Genomic DNA, 11,585 nt, shown 5'->3' with positions numbered 1-11,585 from the left:
CTAGTCTACGAACTCTAAATGACATTTTCGTGAGTAAGACGTCCGGTGTTCTCACGATCATCTTGCGATTTTTAGGGATCGCCGGCGATTTTCAGGGGTCTTACGATGGTCGCGGTGCAGCGAAACATAAGCGACAAGTCACAGGAGATCTCTGACATCGCATAGCTCGTTACCGAGTCGCAGATCGTGCGTGCAAATCGTGCGTACCTCGCAACGGTATCGGTCAATAGTCTTGCGTCAATCCAACGATAGGCGAGCACAGACATAGTTATTAATCATCGAGCGCAAATCGGATGGCGAACGTCAGTCGGGCAACGTTCGGGCGACGTTCGCCCGACTTCCGTTTGTTTACAAATATTGCATTTCTGGGAATGTGAGGGTAATTCTAACATTGCGGCCCCTGTGGTAGTATGTAGGCTGGCTTTGTGACATACTTTCCTTTCTTGTGTCATTTCTATTATGCCCACGTATTCCATTCATTGGTTAAAAAGATTCCGACAACAAAATAAGCAACATTTATTGATCTCTTGCCTTTTTTGAGGAACGTTAACGTTTTGTGTTACCTTGTCCGCGTGCAAGTGGTCATGGGAGGTTCATTATCATAGATTTATTCACCGTCGATCGCACGAGCTTCGCTAATATGTGAGGGGGACAGTTTTTGGGCGAAAAATACGCAAGACCATCTTAAGATCTTAAAATCAGCCGACCTTCCTGCGACCTTCCTGCGAAGTACGTGCGAGGATCGTATATAATGTGAGGGGGGTATTAAGACACTTAGCTTATCACGACTTTCCTCACTTAACGCAGGTGAAAATCAGTATAAAGCTTCGGTTAGGGCCGTCCCTCGGTACTTCCCGGTGTGAGTGGTTCATACCCTCACAGTTCAATGGCCGCTCATTATTGTCGTATTGAGGCCACTATGCGCTGTGCACAAGCTGCTTACAACCCCTGACTGTCGGCCCACCCAATAATAAACCACCGTCGGTAGTGAAGCTCCTGGCCACCCCCATTATGCAAATCCTACAAATCCCAATTTGTAGGATTTGCACTTCACTATGTACATCTGCGTCTTAGCTATCTGCACACCAAATATAATGGAAATCCATCGTTCCTTTGTTAGGTTATTTTCCTCGGAAGATTTTGACAAAAGAGCTCATGCAGTTCCAGAGCAAGCTGCTAGGGGGCCCAAACATACATAATTTCTTTCTTACATCACAAGCTAACTGCCACAAAAATATCAAGACCACAGCACGTACAGATCAAAAGATACAAAAAAGACAGTCAAAAGTTCTGCTGCAGTACCAAGGTCAGATACCAGGGGATAATGCCCTTGCAATCGTACCACGAATGTGACCGCGCCCTTAATTAGAAGTCAAAACAACAACTTATTATGAATTTCGGGTAACGTTAAAGATGTTCTCTGTGAACACCTGGAACGTGAACTCGGTCAGAGGTCAGGCACAGGACGAGGCGTTATGCTGTCATACTGGTCGGGCGATGTGAGCCGAAGGGATTGTTGCAAAACTACCATGACCTTTACTACAGGAAGTCGTACTTGTAGACGACAATATTCGTTCCAAATTCAACCACATGATATATAAACAAGTCCGTACCATCTTTAATACACCCTTTATGTGAGAAGGCCGGTGTAAACAAAAACGGACATGTACAGATTAGCCTGGAATCCAGGCTTATAAGCAGAAGACCGATTTAAACGGTCGCTAGGTGGAGTAGCGACCGTTGGGAGCGGACTTTAAACAAAACCGGATTCCGGGCTAGGCTAAAACATATGGTTGCACACTAGGCTTGTTCAAACTTAGCCAACAACACTGTCTAAATGTAACAACTGGAGGGAGCTAGTTTCGGAACTTTTGACACACTCCCCATGGTGACAGTTGTTTCTTCCACTCAGTGAAGATGAATCAGCCATGTTCATAATTGTCCGCCTTGATACCAGTACTCACTATCGGCGGAGCTGCCTAGCAATTTGCATAACAATAGAATCGCTTTGTATCATCATACCTGTGCAATACAGACAGAGATATAACATAGGTGTGGCATAAAGAAGGCCAGGTTAAGGGCGCGGCGAGGGAAAAGCTCTCGAGATTTTTCCACAGTCACCTTTCCTGTGCCGTATTCTTCACATCGTTGACATAACGTGAGGTTTTGACCACACGGCGGTCCTGTCCGGGAGGTCGTCCCGTGCCCCAGATCACAGGTATTGTCTCGTCTTCCGTCATGTCTTTGTGACGCCCGGGGTGATATTGATGTCTGCGGTGCTGGAGGCTATTGTAGCTGTTGTTTACACATTATCATTATCTTGCGTTAGCCCCTGATCTTCTTGCGTCGTCTATTCGTTGTGTTGAACTATTGCTTGCACTTAAAGAAGAAGAAGAATGAAGACCTTTATTGTACGTTTTTGCTTTCTAACAAAGAGCTCAGTATGGAATACGAAGACTTGTCAATTGTCGATGAGTCTGGATAAACAAGCCGTTATGCCGTACAGTAACAGTGAGGATACTCACATTGTAGTTACAAACTTTTCAATTCGTCATATTCACAAAGCTAAAAAAAAAGTTGTAGGAAATTATCATTTTGTATGGTTATGGGCTTGAAGGAATTGACAGAAAAATTATGCATTATACGTATCATGGTATTTTTTGTATCGTGACCCCCAACCTTTCACTATGAAGGGACGATGGTGAGAAGAATAGAAGCCAATTATGTTTTGAATTATTAATAGCATATTTCTCCAACATTCTGTCGCCGCCCTTTATTCGTCATGACTCAGGTATTGTTCAATGGTGCCATCAGGGTACCGCACAATAAATACAATATGTAGTTTAGAAGGAATACTGACGAGGTTGGGCCAGGTGAACGACATTGCGAACAAGACTTGTTTTTCAACCTTAAGGGGGAATCCTGACATTGTGACTGGCCGAGAACACCTGGGCAAAGATGGCGGGCTCGACACGAACATCGTTCTTCACCATCCAGAGTGTCCTGGTCGCCCTTGTGATGTCACAGGCAGTAGACGGTAGGCGATACGATACACCAGTCCACAAGAGACACTTGGTGCAAGGCTGCAAAGTTTCACTTTTTCAGCATGTGGTCATTTTCACGCTTGATCAAGGACATAATATTCTGGCACTTTCATCATACAGTTCTTTTATATGCACCTATGTATCTATTTTCTAGAGCGCGTTTCTATCCAGACATGAAAACCTTTTGTTATGTTGATTGATCCCCAGGAAGGTAGCCTCTATTGATATACATTTTGTTATTATATATTATACATGTATTATCAGTGCCTTTGTCTTCGTGAGTCCGAACTCAGGTATAATGCACAATAAAGGTCACCCTAGCCTATGTATAGCCCACACCAATGCCAAAGGGAAACAGATATGGTAGAAGTTTGCTCAAACATGTTGTCTTCTAAAGGGTGTGAACCCAATCTACAAATCAACCAATACATGGGTGTGGCGGTATGCTGTATTTTTATTTACCTTATTGCCCTTCTAATATTATATGAGAAATTCGGAGTGGGCGTCAACAGAAATGTTTCTCTTTTCAACAGAAAGGTTTTTTTTTGTAATCCCATCTTCAGACGAATGCGTCATACTAACATAATAAAATATTATATGTCAGCACATGCAAACAGGTAAAGTTGATTGATCAATTCCCTCAAATCCATTGTGATAAACTGTCTGTAGCGAAACACCCTTCTAAACAGACCGCCATCACGTTTCGGGACTGCGCCTGGCCTGTTGAATAGCCTGGGTACCATCCGGATAGTAGTTCGCTCCCATGTTCGCTTCTGCTGAGTGAACACAGTGAAGCGACTGTATATAGTGTATAATGAACGCCGGAGCAAACTACTTTCCGGATGGTACCCAGGCCACCTCTTGAATGCGTCGTTTAGTAAATATTATCTGATAGCTGTACAAAACAGACTCCGGACAACTTCGGTTCTTTCTGGACATAGCGCGCTAGCGGCGACTCTCATAGGCTACTGGAGAATTCTTTTTCACAACTAGTGATTCTTACCTGCTTACGTTTCGATGCCTGTCACTTGTTGGGAAAAATAATTCCCCAATATCCTATATTCTAATAACCTGATAGAATTATCTATTAAGGAAGTCGCTTCTCATAATTCGGGACATTAAGAGTAAACATAAAAAGAAGTATCAATTTAAGGGAATCTATAAATGCAGCATCATTTATCACCAAAGAATTCACACTTCAAATATCAGGTGTTCAATACGTTCTTGCGAGGCCTAGATAACCTGCCTCAACAGCATTCTTACCCAACAAACAGAAACACAAAGTGACATTAAAAAAATCCATATAGGGTTTTCAATCTTACTAACGGTACTATCTGTGATTGAGAGATATTTTAATATGGTAGCGTAAGTGACACCCCCTAGTTAGTGGGATCAAGTATAGGAGCCCAGCGTAAGCTAATATGGCAAGTTTTATCTCCGTGGAAAGAAGACACATGTCAACTATGACCTCTAATGGTCACACACACAGTTTCTGTCACGGCCTGTCTTATCGAGATTACAGTCCCTTCGCCTTCACACGCATGTGGTTATAAATACAGCGTGACAGTAGTAGCAGTGACGTAGTCAATCAATCTGTCAATCAATCAATCAATCAATCAAACAATCAATCAATCTCTCAATCAATCAATCATTTGTTAGTTTGATCGATCGATCAATCAATCAATTGATAAATGGTTGTACTATAGATCGTGTTGTGGTTAGGCTCATATTTCCAAACCGGAGCCCGGTCGGACAGCTTTCAGGAGCAAAAAGAACGATATAAAAGACACCAAAATACACAAAATGTGAAAATAATATTCGTGTGCATGCTTTGTGCACATTTCTAGGTATACGTTTTAATTTTTTCATTTCTTTAAACATCCCAACCGGGCCCTGGTTTGGAAATGTAACCTAAGCCTTAGGAATGAGACAGAGAGGATTTCTTTAAAAAGTGTGTTAGAAAACTGCGTTCTCTGCACTGTAACGTTACTGTGTTGCGGAACTTGACTGTGAGTCAACATGTACGGAATGCACCAGACAATGGAGCTGCGGCAATGTTTAGATTAAAGAAATCCCCTCTAAACAGGCGAAGAAGTCAAGTAGCCAATAGACAAAGGGCGAGAAGGATAAAACACCGGTCCCTATCTCCTGAAGAAAACTGGAAAGACCAGGTTGGCCCCGGGCCCTGGGGCAGAAGATGGTCTGGTATCTTTTCCCACGCTGCAGACGACAACACGACTTGCAGGGGAATAGCAATGGTTGCAAGAAAAAGAATCCTCAAGTTGACGGTTGTGTTACTTGGACTTATTTCTGTGTTGGTACATTTTGCAGAGGGGCAGGGTAAGTGAAAGAAAGAACCTTTAGTCAGACATGTTACGATGACGATATAGGAAAACATATTGTTGTAAGTAACGTTACTAAGATTAGTCCTGTTCTGTTCTGTACTTGCTGACAGTCGAGAGTCACAGTGACCAGTATTACGTAGTCTCGACAGTACTCGCACATGGGGCCATATCAGTACAACTCCTGTCATTCTGTAGAACTGGTGACTGTCTATCTTTATGCAATTGAAATGTCCAAATTGGGTCCTTGAAATCAATGACCTCTTTCTACATACAAAAGTGTGGTATGTATAATTTTAATCGTTTTTAATCGTGTTGTAATATCTAAACTGATGAAAACAAGGCATCCGTTCTTGGGGTAGCCAAATAATCATGGTAAGTCTATGTTAACTATTTTGGTTTTTGAAATGTCCTTGAATTAAAACACGTTCAACCGGTATAGCACAAACTCGCTCTGAAGTGCTAAGTGTTGATCTGTTTTAGTGTATCCATAGTGTTTAGACGAAGGCGCCACCTCGCCAATATACGTGTGGCGGTGCGCTTGGCGTTTGTCATACTCATAGCATGTAATTTTTTGCACACCTTGTTGCGCGATATCATTGAAGCTGAATCGGCCTTGAAAAAATATAAACGTGGCCATTTTGTTTCCCGACCTCGCTAGGCTAGCAACCACGACAACTGTAGGTGAAGACCTACGAAAAGATGTAAAGTAGACAATAGCTGATCTTTAGAATGTCATACCAAATTCGGCACGATATTAAGTTATAGAATACAACCCGTAGTGCGTCTCTTTAATAGCGACTTCACACTGAAACCGCAGAACCAGTCGGAATAAAGTACATGTTTGCATATTTGTGCCACATTCGTGGGAATTCCAAATGGACCTTATATCCCCTTCACACGCGAAGGAATGAGCCAAAATGCCGTCAGAATGAAAATCCTTTTCTATTCCTGGGAATTCGTAGTATATTCTAGAAATTCTCACTGCATTCCATATATATATATTCTTTTGGCCACATTCTGACAGGATTCGAAGTGGCTTGCCGTTTCGGTTCTCCATCGAATGAGATACGAATGTTTCAAATAATGTTAGAATGCCGTAGAATGGGTCATACCGCAGTTAGAATAGTTAAAATACACTTAGAATCCACTTTGAATGTCATTCGATATTTCTCCACTTCAAATGCACCTCGAAAGTTTTTGGCATGTCAAAAACATTCGGGCCAGCCAAAAGAACGGGCACAAATATCTGGAATGCAGTGAGAATGTCTAAAATATACTACGAATTCCCAGGAATAGAAAATAATTTTCCTTCTGACGGCATTGCGGCTCATTGTTGCTTTCGTGTGAAGGGGCCTTAACAGAGGACAAAAGCGTGACTATTCGAACGTTCGGTAATCCTGCACTCATGTCACTCATGGCTCGCTGAACTAACTTGTAACCAAGGACTGATCCAAGGGATATTAAGGTGGGGCAAATGGATGTGTTGAGTAAATGCATATGCTGTGTGTGACAACCATGGCAACTATCGTCAGACTGAGTGGGTAATACTAATGCATTACTGGGTGTGGTACAATATCACACATGACAAAAAGGAGCCACAAAAGCTAATCTACCGAGAGTCATCGTGTAAAGTGAACTAATTAATGGAAGTTTATGCTGCTGTATGTACAAAATGTTTGTGACATCGTCCCACGTGTCTGTAATTTCTGAAAGGCCCGACGCCGTCTCGATGTTTAGGGACCGGCCTTCATGTGCACCTTCATATTCTCCAAGCAGAGGTTGAGTCGCGGGAATATAATTGTAGTCGGGAAATTTACCCACTCCAGAAGCGAGCATTATAATAATAATTCCCTAGAGAATAAATAGTTATGCTTGAATCAAGTTTATTTGGTCATAGATACCACAAGTTGAAGTCTAAAGGGGGAACATTGTAGGACTTGTAGCAAACGAGTCCTTGTAGCAAACGAGTCCTTGAATTCCCCCGAGGACCCTTCCAATAGTGTGATGGTGGGGGAGTACGTGACTTCGACACTGAAGTGACTTTGGCATGCACGCGCGCACGGCGGATTTTTGGTCCAAAAATTCTGAATAAAATCATTTTAAAGGCAGATATGTAGAAATGAAAAAGGGGTCTTTCGCCCCAAAATGATCTGAAATTTATCCAACGTTATCCATTTATCTAACGGTTAATTTGTCCAACCTTATTAATAAATCATGTAGGATTTCTTTTGGGCGAAACTTTTATTCTCACGCTCGCACCAATTTTGGGGTTCCCGCTGGATGCCATCCATTTTAGTCAATACAGCATGGCCTGAAACCCCCAATATCTTGTGGTTTCGTCCAGAAACACATGATGCAGCCAGCAATACAGCGGCAAAGTCGAGTTTTGAGATTCGGTCATTCTGTCCTTCCGTTCTTATCTTCAGGTTCTAAGTCCATATTGCAAGGCTTATAATAACACCCATGCGTGTATCAATTGGCAGGTAATGCTTCTTTCATTTGCGTTATTGAAATGTGATGTAAATAAACAACAACAACAACAAAAACTTGTTTGGGGTGGGGGGTGGTGGTCTCTGAATTTGTGACACTGTTGATCATCTTCTTGAATAAGCCCTTTCACAGAGATCAGAACGCATGTGCGGCGACAGGAATTCTAGGTAATATGTCAATGGTCAAACCTCGAAAAAGGTCAAACAGTGCTTGTGTCAAACAGTGCTCTCAATTTCAACTGCAGTGTCAGACATTGCGGGTAATACAATTACTGTAAATGCAGAAACTTTCGTGGTGGTTTTTTTCGCGGTTTTCACAGTGGCTGCTGAACCACGAAATTAAAACCACCGCGAATATTCATAATGCAGTTTGCGACTACAGTACAGTACAGTACTGTAGAAAGTATGGTAACACTCCATTCTAATAATTAAACAAAACATGTCTGGACATGTATTAAAATGTTATGTTACAAGAACAAACAGTCCTCTGATCTCTCATCCTTATCAAGTTGAAATGACCCAGAGCCTAAATCACACATCCAGACCAGAAGTGTGACGTCAGCAAAGGGTCAAAGGTACTTGGCTGTCGGTATTGGCCCCCGTCTCGGTTGAGGGAAGGTTGGTGGGCTCTCTCACTCCCCTGAGAAAGTAATCCTGTTCGGAATCAAGTATCTTCACCTTGTCGAAATCCACAGTGTGTCCCGGTTATTCTATATGGATGTGTTGCAACACCTCTGAGTTTACTGAACTGGGGCGTCTAAGAAAATGGTCTTGATAAGAAATATTTACTAGTAAGTAGCTTCTACCTCTGACCTCACACATACTCTGTTGAAAAGTGTAGTGGCTAACAGATCACCAATGCCAAACATTGTAATCTTATATCAATTGGGCACACTTTGATTTGTAATCCACCTGCAGATAGCACTTCAAGTTCTAGTCTGAATTTAGATTCCGTGATTTCTGAAGATTGGGACACTGTTACTATTTTTGTTGTTAAACATTAAAGATTGAGATTAAACTTTAAAGTTAGTTGTATTATATAATGGCATTCATATTGTTGCATTTTGTCCTCTGTTGCATTCTTGGATTTTGATGCAGCTCAAAGTCGAAATGGTAAGCTGCTTATGTCATTTCTATCTGACTTATTATAATTGTATGACATGAATACTTGCACAGTATCACACCACTTTTTTCTAATTGCTTCACCAATACCTTGTACCACTAAAATATCATTAAATTGTTCACACCCAAAGAATTGCATTGAAAGACAGTTTCTATACATCGTCCATTTCTTTGTTAATCTATATATTATAAGCACAGAAGTAGAGGCATAGAAAAGCTATTGTATTAGTATCAATAATTTATAAGACTTAAATATTTATATTTCAACTATGATTGTATATATATATATATACCACAGGTATGGGTTGCAACATCTTGCTTTCCCCGATGTTTCTTCTTCTCATGTAAAATCTTCAAATCGATTCATTTTGGGGCCAAATGACCTAAAATTTGGCACAGGAAGTCTACTCTAGTCACAGACTCAGGGGTTACAGACTCAGTCATGTGCGGGACAATATTCTTAAGAATTAGACAAAGCTGTTACATAATTTCACCGTCAACTGTTATGGATGTTTTACACTCCTTTGTGTTTGAGACCGCATTGCAAATATTTTGCATAAATCTGTCTGTAGTCTGTACATATGTAAAATTTTAATACTTAACATTTTGTGACCGCATCTGAACTGTGAGCAGCGACACCTGTCCTGCAGTACAATGTGAACCAGTCAGAATTGCCCTGAAGAAGGTGACAGACGGTCACCGAAACGTTGGTGAGAATAAAATAATGGTTGTGTAAAAAGAGTCTCTTTATTCAGTGACGTACCAAGCTGTTGAAACTGTTCACAGGAGTACAGAACTGTTCCGCTTTGGTTGCCTTTAACAATTTGAATTGCTTGACAACCGTTCACTTTTGTATCACTTGTACAGATGACTGTAACATCCTGTCCACATCAGAGCTGGGGCAGTCACCTATCGAGATCATTGAGAGTGTGGCTGAAACATCACCACAAGGTATGTGTAATTGTGCACAGGCTTTCCTGAGAAATTACTGAAATGAAAAAAAAACTTTGCTAAAGGATCAAATGTTGCAATTCTAATAAAGTCAAAGTCAAAGTTGAACGTCTAGTATTTGTCAAGGAACGAGCAAAGCATTAGTGGCAATTTTAGAATGAACAGAGCGGCAAGGATGCGTAAAGTATCAGGTTCAAGAATATTCCAATGTCAAGTAATTACATCATGGGGCATGGGGCAAGGGCTTGGAGAGAGGAGTGAGCCGAGGGAAGCTAGCCATGTGACTATACAAAGGAATAAATTGTCTGCGTCTGGCGCTGGTGCCTTTATGGTCTTTATTATGAACCTTAACAACTAATTAACAGGCATTCAGAAGTTCCATCCCTAGGCCTGTTATACCTGCTTTAATAAAAGTATTTGGAACCTTCAACAGTCAATGATGCGGGCGTTTGATATCTAAATGGAGATGGGTGGCAGACTTTTCTTCAGAGAAGTCATCAGAAGAGCAGGTTGTAGGTGAAATTCTATGTTAATTGGATGTTTTCCTTATGTCTCAGGTACTCTGATTGACACACTGACCTTCTCAGCTGCAAGCATCAATGGCTTGACCTTGGAGTACATCAATAATGACCCTTCTGATGATGCAACCCTTCTCAACCCCACCAGCACCTCCATTGTGAATGGTAACCTTCAACTTGTGCTGTCTGCAGCAGGGGCAGTCAGAGTGCAGGAGAGAGATGTGAGCATTTTGTTATCCATTGTGTTGTACCGTACCTTATACATGTTCCTATAGTACATACAATTTGTTATTGTTATTGGGTGGGCCGACTACTCTCTCTTGGGAGCCAGGGGCTGAATTGCTAGGAGCTTATAATAGGCGGGGCTAAATCGCAAGGGTCTGGAGCGAGCTGCCATTTGGCGTCACTCAGGTGACTTCAATACGACTGACGCAAGTGTGTGGAGCGAGCTGCCATTCGGCGCCACTCAGGTGACCTCAATACGATAGTAATTGCCCCAGGTGCGGCCAAGGGGCTGTAGGTTTTGAACCACTCACACTGCACCATCGTACGTGTGGTGGGTTCTATAACGTGCCTGGGGTGTGGCTCTCCCCAGACACGGGACCTCCATTTTACGTCCTATCCAAGGGACAGCCCTACCCGAAGCTTAGTACTCATTTTCACCTGAGTAAAGTAAGGAAAGCCGTGTTGGTACTTTGCCTTTCTCAAGGGCACAAGAATTTGATCAGTGACACGCAGCCAGCCCTGTATAAAGACGTGTCTCGCATTGCTCCAAGTAGAGTTAAATGGCCTATGTCTGGTCCCCGAGCCCCATAAAACGATGGAGTAGATGATCAGGTGAAAATACACTGACTTTTGAATTCCGTTAGCTTTTAGCAATCAACGGCCAAAGCTCATTGATGTGTTACAGGCTTATAAGATAGTGCATTTCGTTGAATGTTCAAAGCTTTCAACATCTGTTGACAACTAGTATACATTTCTTCAAGACCGACAGCAGAACCAAACCTTAAAAGTGCCTTTTTCTTTCCTTTATCTGCAGGGTCCTGGTGGTGTTCAGCAGTTCTCTCTCACCCTAAGGTGCAGGGTAAATAGTAATGGACATGTGGTAAGTGCATA

The 11,585-nt window shown here is 42.0% G+C and overlaps 1 protein-coding gene across 9 annotated transcripts in view; it reads left to right on the top strand.

Moving 5' to 3' along the window:
- The window catches only part of LOC118410909 (protocadherin-15-like), a 50,434-nt gene that overhangs the window by 2,318 nt on the left and 36,531 nt on the right, over nt 1-11,585 (top strand). For 3 of the 9 annotated variants that reach the window (XM_035812804.1, XM_035812802.1, XM_035812801.1), the window contains exons 1-4: nt 5,245-5,384; nt 9,868-9,951; nt 10,509-10,690; nt 11,509-11,574. In XM_035812804.1, the coding sequence (XP_035668697.1) occupies nt 5,300-5,384; nt 9,868-9,951; nt 10,509-10,690; nt 11,509-11,574 (417 nt within the window). In that variant the 5' untranslated portion in view covers nt 5,245-5,299. Of the gene's footprint in view, nt 1-2,024; nt 2,219-2,797; nt 3,038-5,243; nt 5,385-8,976; nt 8,992-9,867; nt 9,952-10,508; nt 10,691-11,508; nt 11,575-11,585 lie in introns of those variants that run through there. The other 6 variants (XM_035812805.1, XM_035812803.1, XM_035812807.1 and 3 more) reach the window with 5 other exon arrangements.

Source organism: Branchiostoma floridae, chromosome 3 (genome assembly GCF_000003815.2).
Source record: "Branchiostoma floridae strain S238N-H82 chromosome 3, Bfl_VNyyK, whole genome shotgun sequence".
Classification (NCBI taxonomy): domain Eukaryota; kingdom Metazoa; phylum Chordata; class Leptocardii; order Amphioxiformes; family Branchiostomatidae; genus Branchiostoma; species Branchiostoma floridae.
This window is presented reverse-complemented; position numbering and strand designations above follow the sequence as displayed.